This window comes from Lissotriton helveticus, chromosome 11, assembly GCF_964261635.1.
Source record: "Lissotriton helveticus chromosome 11, aLisHel1.1, whole genome shotgun sequence".
NCBI lineage: Eukaryota > Metazoa > Chordata > Amphibia > Caudata > Salamandridae > Lissotriton > Lissotriton helveticus.
Window position 1 is genome coordinate 722922304 of NC_136072.1, and position 20849 is coordinate 722943152.

The following is a 20849-nucleotide window of genomic DNA, read 5'->3' on the forward strand; positions in this document are numbered from 1 at the left end:
AGGCACAGACAAATGGTGGTGTGTGACGTGGCTGGTTTGTGCACACGCATAGATCACATGAACTGTGTCTAATCCGCCGTTTTGGTAGACTATTCTTTTCCCCCTACTATAATCTCGCCGGAGCAATGAGAAAGTGCATTGGCTCAGGTGAGACTTAAAAAGTGACAATCATTAATTTGCTTTTGTAAAAAAAAAAATGTTGGTTCACGGCTGCCAAAACAGATGAAAGCCATCCACCAAAAGATATTGTACCTTTAGAGCAACCGCAGTGACAGCGGTTCCTTTGAAGGTACAGCGATCACAGCTGGTTGATGGTCATCTCTTAATCTGGGAAACAGTCATGCATATGGTTGGAGCAGATAATATTCTCTAGCACTTTGACAAGCAGACTACCACAGCCAAACCTTAAATTGGCCCTTTAGTCAGTCAATCAATCAATACATTTCTTCAGTTTAAAAAGAAACCACACAAGATCTCACTGAAAACACAACACATTCATTCATCAGTTAAAACAATAAAAAATCTCAAAATTAGACCCAGCTATTTCGGGCTAGCTAAGACGCATCGAAACCAGTCAGAATCCACCGTTCCAAATAGGATGAGAACAATACACGTGTCCGATAACCTGTGCTCACCCTCTGGTAGCTTGGCCCCAGCAGTCAGGCTTATCGTCAGGGTTTTAGTGTAAAGTATTGGCAGAACACCCCCCCCTTCACAACACACCACGTATGCTACAAAAAGACTCCACACAGTATGAATAAAAACACTTGTCTTCATATTACACACAAACACTGAACTCCAAATAAAACACACATTGTATACACACTTTACAGTTATATGAAATTGCCAGACCTTCCCATCAGCAGAAAGGTTAAACTGTCAATTTTTTTTGACTATGCCTCATGACCCAGTTCCTCAGTCTTCAACTACACCATCCAACGATACACCTTGCCCAGGCTAGGGCCCTGTTGAATAGACAGTTGGAACCAGGTAACAAGGAAAGAAACAGTTACTTAGTTTCTTCTATCCGAATTAGACTTCCAGGCACCCGACGCCACAGGCATGAGTTTGGTATCAATATTACCCCTATAGACAAATGGTTGAGACCCAGGAAGCTGGTGCGCTCCGAAGTCTGGAGAAATTCTTTCTCCTCAAGCGGAGGTGGGGCCTGCCGTAGACCCACGACAGTCATCTACAGATGTCCATAAGGCACACGAAACCCTTCAGGTTTCATCATGGTGTTTTTCTAGAAAAAAATCACCCTGTGGCGTGGGCCCAGGGAGAGGCAGGCAGCGATGTCAGGCACTGTTATCTTCCCGATCTGGAGGCCGAAGACAGCTTCAGCTCCTGGCTCATGTTCCCCCAACATCCCTCAAAACCACATGCTGTGGAGCACAAGAAAGCACAGGTCCCTCAGACTCTGCAAACATTACCCACACTCCTCGAACTCCTCACATCTCGGCACCTCAAATGGCTGCTGATCTTGTGCACAGACTCCTCTTGCACAGCAAGATGATGGTGTATGTCAGGACGGCCTTGTCCCAACCACGATCACTTCCACCTGTCTCCACCGCACACAGTGCTCTCCTTACAATCTCATGGAGACAGTGAGATCCTTTGTGTCCTCGGGATCTCATGGACAGGAAGACAGCCCACTGACCGTTGGAGAGCACTTCGAGACCCAGGCCACGACAGTTTATACTTAGCTGCAGGCCAGCAACGTCCAGGCATAATCCACCAAGTGATAGTCCCCTTCTTGGAGCACAGCATGCTCCAAGCTACCACAAGTCTGCGAATAGTCCAGTTGCAGTCCCTCTTGAACTAATGATTCCTTGTGTCAATGTCCCAGTATCAAACCATCATAGCATGGTTTCAAATGCCAAGAGTGTCTCTACTTGCAGAGGCATAAGCCCCAGTACTTAAACTCTCCATGGTCTTTGAAGATACGACCAGTTGAGCCACCTTTGAAATGCACAGGCCCTCTCTAAATGTTGTCCTGGCTCCCATGCTACACCAGGAGGTTTGATTAAAATCTTTGGTGGGGCCAAGACCCTGCCCCTGCCCCTTGGAATACAATTGCCAATTGCACCCCCACCTAACATTCTTAGAAAGGCCCCTTAGAGTCAGAGGTCCGCAGTTTCCTGTGAACCCCTCATTTATGGCCCTCTATAGGAAATGCACAGATGTGGCAGCCCCCTAGCACCCACTTGTGAACTAGAAGACAGGCCACCAAGCACACAGAAGCCCAAACATTGAAATGCTCACTTTCCCAAAGTGACATTGCCAGCACTATAATGTCGAGCCCTTTCCCACTACCTAAGAGGATTTACCATTACAAACTCATTATTACCAAACACTATATTGTTACTATTCTGCTAGAAGGCATCACTCAGGGACACCACCACATCACTCGGGGACACCACCACATCACTCAGGGACACCACCACATCACTCGGGGACACCACCACATCTCTGGGGGACACCACCACATCACTCGGGGACACCATCACATCACTCGGGGACACCACCACATCACTCAGGGACACCACCATATCACTCAGAGACACCACCACATCACTGGGGACACACCCACATCACTCGGGACACCACCAGATCACTCGGGGGCACCATCACATCACTCAGGGACACCACCACATCTCTCAGGGACACCACCACATCACTCGGGGACACCACCACATCACTCAGCGACACCACCACATCACTCGGGGACACCACCACATCACTCTGGGACAGCACCACATCACTCTGGGATAGCACCACATCCTTCTAATACACCACCACATCACTCTAATACACCACCACATCACTCTAATACACCACCACATCACTCAGCTCAACCACATCATCACTCAGCACCACAACAGCACGGTCCTTGCTTGCTACCAATAAGCATTGCCATAGCCAATAGGACTCGCATTAGGAAAGTGTAAGCTATTGGCTTTGTGAATAACAATGCAATTAATTTATATATTTTCAAAGCCAACACATATTTAAAAAAATTGTCATTTACAATACCAATAGCTCACACTTTCCTAATGCGAGACCTATTGCATTGCAATTGCTTTTTTCTGTATGTGACCTCCCGGTTTTCCCGGGCAGTTATGAACAGAGAAAAAAGGCCATTGGACCATCCACTCTAAATAGGATGGGTGGTCTGATGGCAGTACTTTTCCAGCCCCTCCTTGGTCGAACCATCACAGTAAGTTTTCCTATAACGGATGCAGTCAGAAAAACTGACGATCCGCCTGATTCACAATCTAAAAAATGGCATCAGGCTCTGGTTAGCTGTTCCGGTCCCTCTTGTGCACAGCAATTAGGGAAAGAGGACTTCTTTTTTTTTAATTTGAACAAAAGAAAAGAAAACACATGCCCACACTTGAGGGCTTATTTACAAGTCCCTCGAGCCGCGGGTGCGTCACATTTAATATGGAAAAAAGTGGCCTGCCGGCAGCGCAAGGGGCTTGTAAATAAGCCCCTTGGCATCTCCCGTAGACTCCAAAAATATAAATGTCTAACATAAATAAGAGAACATGCAATGTGGGGCTTCCCTTCCCCATGGGGCAGTGACGCCTAAACAAAATCAAGCTGAAAATGTATCTCTGTATTTCTGTTTTAAATACCTTACAGTGTTTATGAACACATGGAGAAATTAAGAAATAGCGCAGAACTATGCCACCTTTGCACAGGTGGTGCTATTTGAAACAGTTTATTTGACTTTGCTTTGATTCTTTCTTTGCAGATCTGGGGGAAAGGCTCTGACAGATCCCTGTTACTGAGCAAAGCACTGGAATAAAATGTACTCCCCTCCTTGGCGGATGGCAGGGGCAGATTGGCAGGTAAAATTCTCATGGTGCTCAAGCAAGGCCAGAACGGTCTTAAAAACAACATCCTATTACTTTCTCAGGGTAGGGTTGCCCCAATAACAGGCCTTGATTTGGGCGAAGCTGGAAATGTCTGATAAAGTGAATAAAATGAGGTTTGCGTGAGCAGGGGGTTGCAGCGCCACTCCTCCTGTCACTGACACAGGCACTAATAGTGGAGTATTGGAAAACATGTTAAAGTATCAATTTTGTTCCAAGGCAGTTTAACAGGACAGGACAGGGACACATAAAAAGAAAAATGCATTTTCTCCCACGTAGACCATCACCCTCATCATGCCCAAAGGCAAGGGAGTTAGTTTGCTCCTTCCCTAACCATCACTAAGAGCTATGGAGGAGAGAATGATATCCATACCCTCCCATCTTCCCCAGAAAGAGCGGGGTATTTAAAGTTGTGCTTCCCCTACATATCTCCTTGGAAGAGAGGAAGGGATGTTTACCTGAACCTCTCATACCTAGAACAAGAGCAAGAGGGGAAATGCCCCCCTCACCTCACCCAAGAAAGTTCAGGGAAAATTGGCTATATGCCCACCTCCTTGCCAAGGTTGGAGGGAATAGACAACTCCTCATTGGGTTGCCCAAGGGTCAGGAGCAAAGTGCCCCAATCCCACCTCACCTTGCATAAGGGCAAGGGAAAGAATGGCACATGGGCCCATCACCTTGCCCAAGGAAAGGGGGTTTCAAATTGCAAAAGAAAAGCAAGTGAGCTGGCACCTGCTACTGTTCCTTGCAGGAGTGGGTGCCAGCTGAACCTTTCATCTGTGGGCTGCACAATGCTGGGGGCAGGCACACTCGGTCAGCAGAGGCAGGGCAGAACACAGAGGATCCAGTGTTGCAGGAGAACACTGAAGGGCTGCAGGGGACAGGGAGCGCATACAGGGGACATAAAGGAGCACATTTAGGTGTTTCAGAGGGGTGAGAGGCACATATATGGGCTGTAGGGGCAAGGCAGGGCTACACATTGAGGGGCTGTAAGAAGTCATTGCCATAAAATCTAAAAAGTCACAAACTTCAGGAATTAAGGTACTATATTCATCTTATGTCTTAACACCACAGTACTAACTCAACCTTGGCTTCCACCTCCAAGAGACAATCTTCACATTACCACACATCTTGTTCAACAAAATATAACACACTGCACAAAATATAACTTAGTTAACAATGTCATATGGCAATGCTCCCACCGTCATAAATACAACCACATAATAAACAACAAACTTCAACAAACACATCATTTTACATTCATTCACCCACCATCCTATGACAAAATACTCACCATCATATGTACATTCCCCAAACTTCACAAAAACTGCACTCTCATCATGTTATGTCCACACAAGAAGTAGTAAATACCAACACACACCCTCACAGACTACCACATAGCTATGTTTATAGGCTCACAAACATAAGTCCCCACAATCACAATCAAGTGCCCTAGCAGCCAAAATCTAACAAAAAACACAACCACCTCCATATGCCAAAACACCTACATTCATCCCTCCAGACTCACCATGGTTCTACCTCATAATCACCATCATGCACACACACACCCACAGTCATATACTAGTACACTGAATGTCCTGCACCCATCCAACCAACATTTGCCAGTGCTTTGCATTGTCACCCCTAGAGGTTTGATACACCATCACACATCTTACACACTTACAAACATAATCAATGATTCTATAAAATATATCTGATTTCAAGCTTTCCATGCAGTAGAAAGGGACACGCACCCATCGTGTACGCACGGCCCTGATGCGTCACATGAAAAACATAGTAATCACATCATATACCTTTTTATGCACTTGCATACATATTTGATTAATCTCTCCAACACATCTCATTTCAAGCTTTCTCAGCTAATAAGAGTGGTGGGGTTAATGTTGGCTTTATATTGTGGGGTTGGGACAAATGGTGAAGGTTGTACCTTAACTCATTAGCTTAATGACTTATTAGCTTTTATGGTAAAGTCTTTATTAACATATCTAGTCTATGATTCTACTCTTCCTTCTCTAGCAACTCCCTTTCATATGTAACTCAGGTCTTTCAGTTCTCATGTATCCTACTGTCTTTCGGACTCTTCTTTAATACAATTGTTGCTCTGTGTTTTTATTTGTGTTGCAAGTAACCCCGGCACGTGCTGCTATTTTGTTCCATATCCTGTTGTGCATCTCCTGCATTTTTACCATTAAAATGTATAGTTTCATGTACCCTTTATGTACCCCTTCTTGTTATTGTTGTGCTTATTTTTACCATTTCTATATTTATCTCTATGTCCCACTATGTACCTCTTGTTATTATTGTTTCTGCTTACTCTGTAAAGCGCTCTGATACCTTAGGGTGAAGTTTGTGCTATATAAAACTCACAAATAAATAAATAAATATTAGTCAACCTTAGCATCCTTTCAACTTCAGTTTTTTTGCGGGGAGATATAGATACAGATATCAATATAGATAATGATGTAGCTATGGTTATATACTGATAAAACAAGATCTATTTTCCAATCAGGATTGGTTCACAAATGCTGACACACAAACTTCTCATTACAACGCTAGTCTCTTTGCTGAAGACAGAAGAGCATTAATTACCCACAATGCTTCGGGTTCAGACTGCAGGTTTTCCCAGTGACCTCCAGTCCTGCAGAGAGCCTCTCTCTAACTGGGCGTGGCTGTGTCCTCCACAACATGAGCTCACTCTGAGCTCTTTCCTTAATGGCTAGTAACATGCACCTTTTTATTGTATTGTCCATTTTGCCGTTTTAATGTGTCGCCCCTGGGTTGTCGGATGTTTTCCAGGGTCCCAGCAGGAAGGCGGTGCCCCTGTTGTGAGAGAGAATCGTGTTATCATGTCTGTGGTGACTTGCCTTCCTAGCTGCCTGCAATGCTGCAGTAAGAGGGTAATAAATATGCTCTGTACCACACAGACCATACAAGAAAAAACACCATGCTTAAACGTAGCAGTGAAAACGCCATCAGTGGTCACGGTGAAAGATGCGACTTCAGAAACGATGATAAACAGCAAATAATTTTCTCCGGATTTACCCGAATTTTTCAGCTTTTATTTGAGACTTATAGGTGGCAACTTTAAAATACAGTGATGGAGAAAATGCCTGTACTACCGGGACCTATAATTCCGCCCTGACTACACCCTTCCCCCACCTCCTCACGCGCCCAACCTACCCCTGCTTGATACAGAAGTAATTTCTCTTTAACGCGTGGCACCTTGTTTCTTTTATTTTTTCTCCCATCTCTGCTCTTACGAGTCACCCTGCGAAACAGTGACAAAACTTTAGATCCTTCCTCAAAGCATTGGCAAAATAAAAGTTACGATTCATTTGCTTTACTGTCAAGGTAAAAATGTAAGGAACAGTTTAGGGCTATGAGTAATTCTCTAGTTCTCCAAAACGGTTCCTTACCTCCTCAGCATGCAGACACCTTTAATGTTACATGAACATTTAAAAATGCAAGCAGTCGGGGGCAAGAATTTACAAGTAGCTTGGAAATTCAATTCACGCTTGTCACTGCCCCCTTAATTATTCTGCTGCAGTTTAGTCATCGATCCCTCCCGACCCTGCCCCTCCCGAGTCCCTGAATTTCGTATTCTGCTCATAAATTAGGAATTCCTCCTGCCCTGCAGCCTAAGCACCACTGCGGTAATTATATCGCGTGGAAGATGTAGGTTTAATGTAACACTTCCGGGTTGCATTCCTGCATCCTTCACACATGGGACGTTCAGAAACGTGTGGCGTATAGGAAATACCTCTCTTCTATCCTTGCACCATTTCGCAGTGACTTTCAAGAAGGGGAGGGGGGCGTCCTGGGGCACGCAGGCAACATCTGTGCAAATCTATGGACCCTGAATGACACAAGGGATGGCTGGGGCGTGTTGAGGGGGCTGGCTTTGTCCCCGGTTGCTCGGTCCCCATCTGCCTCAAACTTGCTGCAGTGATGCGCGCCGGGCTCCAGGCGGGCATTGCAGCATCCTCACGCGCGCCTTACCTTCTCCGATGACGTCGGTAGGACTGAAGTGGAGCTTTGGATGGGCAATGAGACAAGGCGCGGCAGGGAGGCTTGTTGATAATATTAATCATAATATTAAAGACAAGCGTCCCCTCAGCTGAGTTCTGCCCTGCTTCCCTTTTATTGCGGACGGGGTTTGTCCTCGCCCGGGCTGCGTCCTGCTCTGCAGGGGCTGCCAGACTGAGAGGGGGGAGGGGCAGGCCAGGCACTTCACTGGCAGCTCATCCAGCCACGTGGGCTCCCCGCCCGGCAAAAAGGGGATGGGAAAAAAATCCCCACCTTCAGCAGATCAATTAAGGAAGCCGGGAGCTGCTTCTTGCCATGTAGGCGAATATGCTGGGAGTATAAAAAGGCAGAGCAGAGGCAGAGGGAGCGCTGTGAGAGCCACGCACCACACACACATACACACATATCCCAAAGTCTTCCAAGATGAGCTACACACTGGAAACGCTGGGCAACCCCTCCTATAGGAGGATTGCGGAGACAAGGACCAGCTACAGCAGGACGAGCGCCTCGCCGTCCAGCGGCTTCAGGTCGCAGTCCTGGTCCCGGGGTAGCCCAAGCACCATCTCCGCCTCCTACAAGAGGAGCAACCTGGCCGCGCCAAGGGCGTACAGCTCCACCGTCCTCAGCTCGTCGGACAGCCTGGACTATAGCCAGTCCTCGGGGCACAATGGTGACTCCAAGTTCTTGTCTCGGTCCAACGAGAAGGAGCAGCTCCAGGGGCTGAATGACCGCTTCGCCGGCTACATTGAGAAGGTTCACTACCTGGAGCAGCAGAACAAGGAGGTCGAAGCTGAGATCCAGGCCCTGCGGCAGAAGCAGGCCACCCACTCTCAGCTGGGCGATGTCTACGATCAGGAGATCCGGGAGCTGCGCGCCCTCCTGGAGCAAGTCAACCACGAGAAGGCTCAGATTCAGCTGGACACCGACCACATTGAGGAGGACATCCAGCGGTTGAAGGACCGCTACGAGGAGGAGGCGCGACTCAGGGACGACACCGAAGCCACCATCCGAGCCATGAAAAAGGACATCGACGAGGCCTCCATGATCAAGGTGGAACTGGACAAGAAGTTGCAGTCCCTCCAGGATGAGGTGGTCTTCTTCAGGAACAACCACGAGGAGGAAGTGAATGAGCTCCTCGCCCAGATACAGGCCTCGCAGATCACAGTTGAGAGGAAAGACCACCAGAAGACGGATATCACCTCCGCCCTGAAGGAGATACGCTCCCAGATGGAGTGCCACACAGACAAAAACATGCAGCAGGCAGAGGACTGGTTCAAGTGCCGCTACACCAAGCTCACAGAGGCAGCCGAGCAGAACAAGGAAGCCATCAAGTCAGCCAAGGATGAGATCTCTGAGTACCGGCGTCAGCTGCAGTCCAAGAGCATTGAGCTGGAGTCAGTGAGGGGTACGAAGGAGTCCCTGGAAAGGCAGCTGAACGATATTGAGGAGCGCCACAACATGGACCTCGGTTCCTACCAGGTAAGCTCATTAAAGTTTCAAAAGTGTGTGCACTATCATCAAAATCAAAGCAATGTATCATCATCCCATCCCATGTACCTATTATTCTCATCAGATGCACCTCAACTATATATATATATATATATATATATATATATATATATATATATATATATATATATATATATATATATATATATTTATTTATGAATGACGAATGACACTCTAGGGACTTAAACAACAGCCCATGAGTATATCATCACCCTTTGTACCTCAACCCTGCCCGATGTGCCTGTCAGTTCTGCCTCAATGCATATGTACCAATGATAGTGATCCTATGTATCTGAAACTGATCCCATGTGTATACGGTCATCCACCTAAAGCCATTCCATCTGTACTCTGCCATTACCTACATGTCAGCTTTCTCCTGTGTGTCTATAATCATCTCATGGACCTCAACCTGTCAGCTATAGGTATTGTCAAACATGTATCTTTCCAAGAATCTCCGGTGTGTGTGTGTCTGCATGTGTGAGTGTGTTTGAGTGTGAGTTTCAGAATTGTCTCCCCAGTGCCTCAAACCGAGCTCGTGTATAGATTGTTTCTGGGGTATCTCAAACTTCCCATTGTATGCAGTGTCATGCCATGTGCCAGTACCACACCCCCTATGCACATTGTCATCCCATGCATTTGTCTCTTCATGGGAAAACTGCACTTAGCCTTCATGTAGTGTATTTGAAGATAACCCTCCATATGTTTCTCCTGCGTACGTCCATCGGCAAAAAAAACGGTGCTTTGTTTGTTATCTCAAAGATACCGACAATCATATGTTGTGTTTTTTGTTAAGCTTGTTCCATATGTTGCTGATGACATTCTTGAGGTCACCCATGCTCACTGCAGTCATTCAACCTGAGCTGACCACTTGCTTTGGCTCTGTAGATCAGTTTTGCCTATAGACAGGGGAGAAGGATTAAAGCTTCTTGAATATTTGTTTGTGTTTAAAGCTTCTTGAATATTTGTTTGTATTTATTGCTGGTTTGAAAACTAAATCACCACCAATGCATAACTCATGACAATGCCCCCTTCGTAAGCTGTTTTCTGAAATGTACTATATTGTCGTGTATCCAAAGATTAAGACGGGAATTCGAACGAAAAGCAAGCGTGGGCTATTTATTGTGAAAGGCTGTGTTTTGAAATACTTATGCAATGTGTCAGATGCAACCCATAGGCTGGGGTTCTCCACCATTGCAAATTACAGGAACACATCACAAAAAAATAAATATACAAGAAAAATTGATAGGCACATGCTACAACCTTCTGCTTCAACAAAGAAGTAAAAACTTCGTTTATCTACTTTACATGCTCTCCTGATCGTTTTCAGAATAGCAATTGCAAGAAAAATGATATAAAGAGATTTGCTAAGGATCACACTGTGTGGTGAAGTTCAGACGCTAGGATTGCAACTCATTGTTGCATTTCAATAGAGGATCGGATAAGCACTAGACCACACCCACTCCGCATGGCAGATTATAAACTGCATTTCTGAATCTTTTCTATCGATAATATGCTATGACGCCTTAGGGATGTTTTAGATGGTGGAACTGTATGTTTATTTGTGGTTGGAGCCTGCTCGGTGTTGTACAATGCAAGAGGGGACAGGAATCGTCTTCGCCGATGCAAATCTGAGCCCCTGCTGTAGAAAGTTATCTCACCGCGTGGGATGGTTCTGCTGCAGAGGCGGGACTGGTGCAGTGCAGGGAGGGGATGTGGTCTATGGGCGAAATTGCCAAGTTTTGAGGCAGGTGATCAGAATTTCAATCCCGGCTTTCCCACTTTGCCAACATTATGTGATCTTGGGCACAGCATACTGCCTTCTGCTGCCCCACTTCACAAAGTAGCCACATTTTGTACAGATTAGCCAGTCAGGCAGCACGGATAATATGTTTTACATTTTGGAGAAAATGCAGCATTATTTTGAGGCTGGAGGTATCTATATGCAACTCAGTTCATGGTGCAGTGCTACATGAGTCTACTCCTCCTTCACTTTGTACTTACTGCATGGCACTGCAGACATTGCCATTTCCCCCTCTGTCATGTGGCACACAAATAAAGAAAGAAGCCAAGGGCATCATAACATAAACTGATAATATGAAGCTGTGTATATAACCCAAAATGTTCCCCTGGACCCTTTTATATGTTTGTGAATGTCAGTGTATTTCCTTCGGAAACACAGTCGATTTCTTTTTAAATGTAACTTTTATTCAGGATGTACCCTTGGTATTTTGAACCTTTCATCACATGAAACCACGATGCAGCATTTTACAATGTCATCTTACTCTGAAAGTGGCTGATTGGTGCAGGGACACCACCCTTGTGTAATGCCACACCCCTACTTGGTCCACCCTTCCCAAATCATGGGAGAGAACTAACCAAGAGAGTTCTGAGGAGTATATGACTCTCTTCTAGAAAATAACCAGTGTATCTGGAAACAGACTATAAACCTGTTTTTTTTATTTTGTTTTAGTTTCTCAAATTGTTTTTGGAATCACTTAAGAGTTACTTCTAGTTAATGCTCTTCAATCGGCTAATGCCTTCTAGTGTTGAAGTCACAAAGGATTTCTAGCAATATCTGACAATTGGTTTTTTTGTGGGGGTTTAACTGACCTTTGTGGGGTTTGGGATTTACAGCAGGTACAAGATTATGTCTAGTGCGAAGGATTATTCTTCACAGTCACGTGGTATGGGCTATAAGGAAATATGTAGATCTGTGGCTATGGGACTCTTTATCATTGGAATTGGAAGATGAGGGAATGGGAGTGGGACCCACTGGCAGGGGCTTTTGCCAGTGGGTCTTTAGACAATATTTCCATTCGACCACCAGTCCACCTGCTCTATCATGGCTCTATCGTGGCATGGGTCAATATGAGCATGTCAGTACCTGGGTGTGTGTAAACCTGACCATGTAACCCTATGTGGAACTCCCAGGACATATATCTGTCTGCTGTGAGGCCACTATTAAAACATGGGAGCATCTGAGCATGGAGTAAGGTAAGCATGGAGTTGTCAGCGTAAAGCACTGTTTGGGATAGGGGGAAGAAGTCATACAACCTGACCTATCAGGACATTGTAATATCTACTTACAGAGTTATGTGAGCATTTGTCTGTCTGATCCCTGAATTATTTGACTGCAGAGGTATAAATGCATGGGTTTTTGAAGTGATGGATTTAATGGGCTTTCTTGACATCTGTGTATTTGGTCACTTGTCTATGAGGCATTGTGCATTTTGGTCCCATCAATATCTTCGCACATGGCTGTGTATAGGGTTTATTGGGGGCGGGACTGTCTGTGCAAATCTTCAGCCATGTGAGTGAGTGAGCAGTGGGCTTTTCTTGAACCGGGTCTTTGGAAATCCAGATTTCTGAGCAGATAGCCCTGTTGGTGTGGATGTATCTAGCCTTGCTCTTCGGGGCAGAGGGCGATCTGAGCCTAGATCTATCTGGCCTTAATTCTATGCATCGTGTCCTTTCATAAACATTAACTCACATGCATTCCTTGTATCTCTTCTAGGACACGATCCAGCAGCTGGACAACGAGCTTAGGGGCACGAAGTGGGAGATGGCGCGTCACCTGCGGGAATACCAGGACCTCCTGAATGTCAAGATGGCCCTGGATATCGAGATTGCTGCATACAGGTAGGGCGGCTACGCGTCCTGAATATTGATAGCACTGCAGAGCGCGCGGCTGACGGGAAACCCTAGACAGCCGAGCAGGGGCGTGATTCTGCAGCGTCATGCTGAAAGGAGCCAGCCTCGCGCAGATGGCATGGCGCAGCACGCCACGCACGCGTGGTGCTTGCAAACAGCCATCAAAGCGGCTCAATCACGTGCTATTTCACAACAAAAATAAAATAAAATAGAATCCTACTTTATTTTGTATAGCTGAGGTATTTATGCCACCCACCATCTTTGTAAACGATGCAGAATGCCAGGCAGGGGCGTAGCTTCAGTGAGTTTTTGGGGAGTTACACCCACCAATAAATGTATTTTCTGATAAATAATTGGGTATATTTTTTTCAGTCGGCTATGTTTGTCGGTTTCACTGGGAAATTGGGAATATTTACACACACATACAGACAAAAAAGCACACACCCTCCCTCTGTTTTGAAGTTCCTAAAAAACGTGGGTTATTTTACAAAATATTGTTTTTTCTCTCAATCGGTGCCCACACTAATCTGCATTCCTCTCCCCTTCCACTGCCCTGTAGTCCCCTTTCATACACCCTACTTGTCGTCTAATGTATTTTAACATTATATGCCAGCGTGATTGTTGGAAAATCTGAACCCCACCCTCCGCATTTCCACACACCCCTCCCCTATCTTACCGACCAAGCTACGCCCCTGCGGCCAGGCTACTCAGTCAAGAGCATCAGTGACGCCCGGACACAGAAGATGGAGAGGGCGACCTCCCAATTTGTCCTTAGCTCCAACTAAAAACTTGTGAAGTTTGAAGCAACACAAAATAGTCTCAAATTCTGGAAGAAATGAGGATGCTGACCATTGTGAAAAGCCTGAAGCCTGGAATAGCTGACTCAGACTTTTACCTTTCAAGGGTTGATAAAATGACTCGATTGAATAAGGTTATGTGAACTGCTGAAATTTAAAAGGCAATAGACTCATGTCTCTTGAGTGAGATATTCAACTAGAAACCATTAAACAAATGTGACTCCTGTAAAAGACAGCTCTGTGGGTTATGCACCAGCGGCAGAGATCTGAATAGAAAATGTAAAAAACGGGTGTAAATTCCAAGAGCACTGACTTCTCCGTTCGAAGTGCCAAGGTTGATAAAATAAGTGCAACTGGAGTTGTTGAAACTGCACACAATGTTAGGGCTCCAAGAAGTAGTGTAGCCTGTGAGGTACATGTCAATAACATTCAAGGAGATACCTCTCTAAATAAATCCGATTCCATAGAACTAAAATTAGAAACGATTCAGAAATTGTATTTTAGTTGCAGCAGTTGAAATTCTCAGCAGCAAAGCTCAGGAATGAGGCTGTTTGGAGATACATTCCCTCATACACACCCGGACTGTGTTGATGCACAGGGAGGTAGAGTGTGAGAAGCCCATATATTGGTAGTGACTTAGGCCCAGATGTAGGTAAAATAGATTTACCGATTTTTAATTACCGAATCCTACCGATTCGGTAATTAAAAATCGGTAAATCTAAGGGGTGGATATGTAGGAACATCCAGATGTTCCTTTTACCGAATCGGTAAATATCTGTATTTCCCGATTCGGTAAATACCGACCGGTAATGCCCCATTCATTCCTATGGGCTTTGAAGCCCATAGGAATGAATAGGGCATTACCGGTCGGTATTTACCGAATCGGGAAATACCGATTTTGACAAGGGTGCAGGGGGTGTCACTTTGACACCCTCTAGCACCCCCAAAAAAGATTCGGGGGCCATGTGGCAGGCATACCTGCCCTAAGGGCAGGTCTGCCTGTCATATGGCACAGGTGTGCATGCACACGTGTGCACACCGGAATCGGTTTTTTACCATGAAGTTGGATTTCATGGTAAAATACCGATTCTGTAAGGCTTGTGGGACTCAGAAGAGTCCCACCTACATATCAAAAATACCGAATAGGTATAAATACCGAATCGGTATTTTACAGATTCGGTAAATTTACCGATCGGTAAATTTGCCGAATCTGTAAAATTCTGGGCCCTACATACCATTTACTAAATACCGGTCGGTAACGGCCGAAAATACCGATTTTCGGCCGTTACCGACCGACCTACATCGGGCCCTTAATGCTTAATAGCTTTCAGGTCAGCACTTTTTGATACTTGCATCGCATTGCACATTCAAGCGGCTAGTGAGACTCAGCCCACCAATGTGCTGTACTAAAACACTCGCAATAGATTATTTATTAAAAGGATGCTTATAGTTGCAGGATTAGCTAATCCTAACATGTGTTTAATTATAAACGATATGTCATTAAAGAGACGAGAGTAGCAAAGAAATCTGTTAATTTGTCAGAGAGATAGCTCTGTGGAGTCAGCCCCCTGCTGCACATATCTGCAGCCTTTATGTTGCATAATGACTTGACGCAGCCTTTCATCATTATGAAGTTACTGCTACAAGTCAAACGATTTTAGGAAATATGCTACAAATAAGAAGTCAATGTAACTTCTTGCACAAGCCATGTTTTTAGCAGCACCATTCTGTGGGAGTTACTTGCCTTATTCTAACTCCATAAAGTTGCATTGCTAGCTGCTACTGTATTTGTATTTCTGATGAATGGACTGCTCAGGCCGGTAGCTATTCACTAAAGCAGAGTACTGAGGCCACTCTTGGAGATGTGTATTTTTGCACTTGCACTAACAAATGAGCATTAGAAAAGGGATGTGGACTTAATTTTCTCTAACATTCCTGCTTATTTTATAAAGTGGATGGCAATAACTTGAGATTTCATAACAAAGCACCGTGCTTTGTTACGTGTTGGAGAATCATGTCTATGCTGAGGCCAGCATTTGTGATATGTATAGATTATCAACAGTGGGTGAAGTGACTCAATGGATTGAGCCCCTGTTGCAGAGCTCTGGGTGGCACATGGCACAGATTTCAATACAGACACGCTAGACATTCTCATCTTCTTAATGTCTAAGTATTACATGCAGCTAAGATCAGTGCATAAAACTAACATGGTGAAAGGTAGTTGTATGTACCTCAAAGGTTATTGTGTTTATTATCATATTTATATAGGGTGCTAAAACACAAGGATTTCATACCACTTTCAATGGTCAGCAGGCAGCTTAATTTGTGCTTTCTTCAGCATGTTACAGATCCTAGATGCTCACCGTATTCTCTAGAAATGATAAAAGGCTGGATTGAGGACACTAAAGGCCTGATTACGAGCTTGGCAGTCTGACCACCCACACGTCGCATCCGCGGCTGCCAATAAACTACATTGCTGACAGTCTTCCGACCTCCATATTGCAAGTTTACCACAGTGACGGCGGTGTGGCTGCAGATATCTTGCAGCAGGGGTGACTATTTTCCACTTGTATCGATGCTTGTGTGAACATTTTGACTGCATATGTGCCAAATACACTTGTGGAAAAATACCATCTAGCCATTGCCGGCGTCTGGCCCATTATGTGTGAGGTCCAGGCAATGGGTATATGGCATAAAAAGGACTCAGCTGTATATTTCCGCAAACAGGGTCATAATCCTCGGGGTGAAGATACTACTGTGAAGTGGGGTCCTGAAAAAAGGGATCCATGTCAAACTCTGATAGGAAGAACAGGAAAAAGGTGAGTACCCACCCCAAATCCTTAATTTCCGCCAACTTGAAACTGGCGGTCCCACCTCTGCTGTCAGCTCGTCGGAAAGCCAACTCATAATACCAATGGCGATTAAACTCCTCTGTGCCGCACTATGGCAGCTGCTTTTCCCTGACCGCGACCCTGGCGGCGGCGGTGTGCTTGCGGTGTCGGTGGTTCAGTCACGGTCTTTGCAATAGCAATCCGCCCAACTCGAAATACGGCGTTCGGATCGCCGAGCTTGCGGCGGTCAGACCATGGGTACAGCAGTTCACAGACCACAAAACTCATAATAAGTACCTATGACCGCATGTTTACATCTCAGTGGAAGCACACTCAAAGATTCTACTTTGCATCACTGGGTTACTTGCACAAACCAGTTAGATAGAAAATGTGACCAATATGTGTCAATTTCAACATGGGTGAGTGTCAGAGCAGAGGAGCCCCCTTTTGGCTGAAAATAGTACCCAGGCTAGGTGTATGTGAGAGTGACAGCTGAAAGAAGTAGTTGTGTGGGAACACAGGGCAAGGGAAGCTAGATAATAATACTGACCATTTATATTGTACAAACCACACATTCAATTGTCTCTTGAAATTGGTTGTCCTAGAGTCCAACTCATCAACCATCATTCTTCTGGCCTTGGAAGGCAGGGACTACGAGTCATCGGTGTTGAAATTCAAACTAGGCATTAGTGAACTGGCAACGGTTTTCCTCTGCAAACTTCATGAACCTTCTTTGCAACCTTCATTGCAAAACTTTCTAAGCTTTAAAAGAAAGCGAAAGTGTCAAGTTGAAATAAATGCAGACAATCCTTCCACAATAATAATTTTTGTAGGAAACAATCCTCTTTTTGAGGAGTATTTTGGCAAAAAATATGTTAGGGGCATTTTTTTCTTTAACATGTTTTTGTGGGCTTGTTTGCCTTACAAGAAATGTGGGTACATTTACACTTTTAGACACTCCATATTTAAAAGTGGGACTCACAAGCCACATACAAGTGTACTCAGCAGGAGTCCAAATGTCCAAGTAAAATTGCCATTTATTTACAAGATTTTACATCATTGCTGAATTAAAACCTGTGCCACCCTTATCGAGCAATGATACAGTAACCCAAAAACAAATTTAATTTTCGGGGCATTACCACGCAAATATGGGGGAATGTTGCGGATAAAATAGAGGCTGGATTTTTTTTAGCAGTTTCATGCAAAAAGGAGAGAAATTTACAAGAATCCTATTTGAAAAATATGTGACATTTCACAACTTTGTGAATTTTGCCTAAAATTATGGCTTTACACATCCCTAAGTTAGATTCACCTGTATTTGTGAATCTTCTAGTTCTAGTTTGAATCATGAGTGCTGCATAGACCTTCAGAATGCTTTTAAGCGAGCGCATTTGCATGGTGTCAGTATATAACATATGGTATATATAGTATACATTATATCCTCAGTTTGTATCATGTCAGAAATACAATGCAGTGGGGTATCCATGGTCCTACATATATTAATGATTTTTATTCTGCTGCTCGAATACTTAACATATATGTTACATTTATTAATGAAAATATTATGAGCATAACACAACACAAATAAATGGTTATTGTGCACAGTGGAAGCAATATTGACTTTTTCAACTAACATTTATGCCCACTGCGGTACCCCGATTCTATAACTGATCATCCTTTCACTCTATGGTACTCGTTTTATTGTTTTCATAATGATGAAAGGGTCAGCTTTTCCTGTTGGAATATGAAATAGTTTCAATAAGGATACAAATTGATTTGTGCAGAGAGTACTTTTTTACAAACCAATACTTTCATCAGTCTCACAAATTTTCCATTGCTCAATAGAAAAGTTGTGTAATTATTGTTGTAAGACAATTTTGAAAGACTCCATATTACACTTTAATTTACTCTTCTAAATTTTGTTTTGATTCTCTAGGAAACTGCTGGAAGGTGAGGAGACCAGATTCAGTGCCTTTTCTGGAAGCATTGCTGCCCCTTCTTTTACGCCCAGGCACACTCCTGTGAAGATTACACCCAGCAAAGTTCAGAAATCCAAGGCCGAGCCTCCAAAGTTAAAAGTCCATCACAAGTTTGTGGAGGAAATCATTGAAGAGACAAAGGTGGAGGATGAGAGGTGTGAAATGGATGCTGCCCTTGCTGCCTTGGCCGAGGAGTATGCAGCATGTGCTGCAGAAAAAGAGGAGGCTCCAGAAGAGCAGGAGGAACAAGAGGAGGCCATTGAAGAGGAGGTTGTTTCTGCTGTAAGAGCAACAGTTGCATCAGCAGCACCTGGTGGGGAAGAGGAGGAGCAAGAAGAGGAGGGTGAGGAGAAGGAGGAGGAGGCAGAAGAGGAAGGAGAAGGAGAAGCTGAAGGATCTGAAAAAGAGGAAGCAGAGGAAACGTCAGAGAAGGAGGAGGGTGAGGAGGCTGAAGAGGAGGAAGGAGGAGAAGAGGCAACAGAAGAGGGTGAGGCTGAAGCAGATGAGGAGAAAGAAGAAACAGAGACAGCAGAAGAAGAAAAGGAATCCGAGGAAAAGAGTGAAGAAGAAGGAGAAGCTGAGGCTGAGGCTGATGTTGAGGAAACTATTGTTGAGGAGACAATTGTGAGTGTAAAGGCATCATCGCAGGCATCAGCACCAGAGGAAGAGGCAGAAGAAGGTGATGAAAATGAAGAAGAGAGGGCTGAAGGTGATGAGGAAGAGGCTGGAGAAGAGGAAGAAGCAGAGGCAGTCGAGGAGCAAGAGGAAGTCACAGAAGAACAAGAGGAAGCCACAGAAGAGCAGGGAACAGCCACAGAGGACCAAGAAGAAGAAGCAGAAGGACAAGAAGAATCAACTGAGGACAAGGCAGAATCCACAGAAGATCAAGAAGAGGCCAGTGAAGAAAAGGAAGAAGCTACGGAAGAGCAAGAGGAAGCCGTAGAAGAACAGGAAGAAACCACAGAAGAGCAGGAAGAAACAGCAGAACAGGAAGAAGCAGCTGGAGAACAGGAAGAAACAACAGAGGAACAGGAAGAATCCACAGAAGGCAAGAAGGAGGATGCTGAAGAACAGGAAGAAGCTGCTGGTGAAGAAGAGCAGGACATATCTGATAAAGACAACGATGCCTCTCCAGACAAAGAGGAAGACAGTATAGAAGAAGCCATCACTGTTTCTAAAGCAGCTAAGGTTGGTTCCTCAAAAGAAGAAGCCAAAAAGTCAGAAGATGAAGAGGCGGCAGATGAGGAAGAAGAGGGTGATGAAACTTCAAAAGAGACAGAAAAGGAAGACACAGCAGTGAATGGTGATGTCCACGGCAAAGAGAGCGAGGAGGAAGAGGAAAATGAGAAAGAAAAGGAAGTGAGTGAGGAAGATAAAGGAGTTGTCACCAATGGCTTGGATGAAAGCCCATCAGAAGACAAAGAAAGCAATGAAAAGAGCAAGGAGACAGTTGTGATCACAAAAAAGGTGGAGAAAATAACAGACGAAGATGGTGATGGAACCACCAAATATATCACTGAATCCGTGACAGTCACGCAGAAGGTGGAGGAGCACGATGAAACATTCAAGGAACGACTAGTGTCCACCAAAAAGATTGAGAAAGTGACCTCCAGCTCACGGGTAGTAGTAAAAGAGGTCAATGAAGGTGATTGAACACTCGGGTTAAACTAGATGGAAACATTAGAGTAAAGCCATATGACGACAGCTCCAAAATGCATGTGAATAAAAGGCTTCCGGCGGAAAGGGTTCTCTCATGGGTGGGCTCTAAGACACTGTATTTTACTTTCTGTGCAATATGGGGGATAAACATGCATGCAAGTTCAGGATGCGCTCCCTCCACGAAACTTAGGGAATCTAAAATAAAAGAACCACAAGCAATGCATGTGCTGTATTTACTGTACAAAGGAAGATTTGAATTTCCCTAAGCTCTTGGAGGGACCCTTCTGAGGAACGTCTTAAGATGTAATTATGCAAAGAACAAACTGAGCCAAAAAAAAACAAAAAACAAAGAAATATCGAAACAAGAAGTTTCCCCAGCCTTAAAAGAAAGCTATTTATGAGTTATGTTTACCTCACTGGTGCGATTACAAAGGACTTTTGTTTGTGGGAGACCCCTGTCGACATGCACAGTACCCAACATTCTATTGATCCATG

The 20849-nt window shown here is 44.7% G+C and overlaps 1 protein-coding gene across 1 annotated transcript; it reads left to right on the forward strand.

Moving 5' to 3' along the window:
- Positions 1 to 8288: 8288 nt before the first annotated feature.
- NEFM (neurofilament medium chain) lies at positions 8289 to 20744 on the forward strand. The gene is made up of 3 exons (XM_078666600.1): positions 8289 to 9407; positions 12952 to 13076; positions 18653 to 20744. Exons 1-3 carry the CDS (start codon positions 8352 to 8354, stop codon positions 20346 to 20348), a joined length of 2877 nt encoding a protein of 958 aa, XP_078522726.1. The 5' UTR covers positions 8289 to 8351; the 3' UTR covers positions 20349 to 20744.
- Positions 20745 to 20849: the final 105 nt, after the last annotated feature.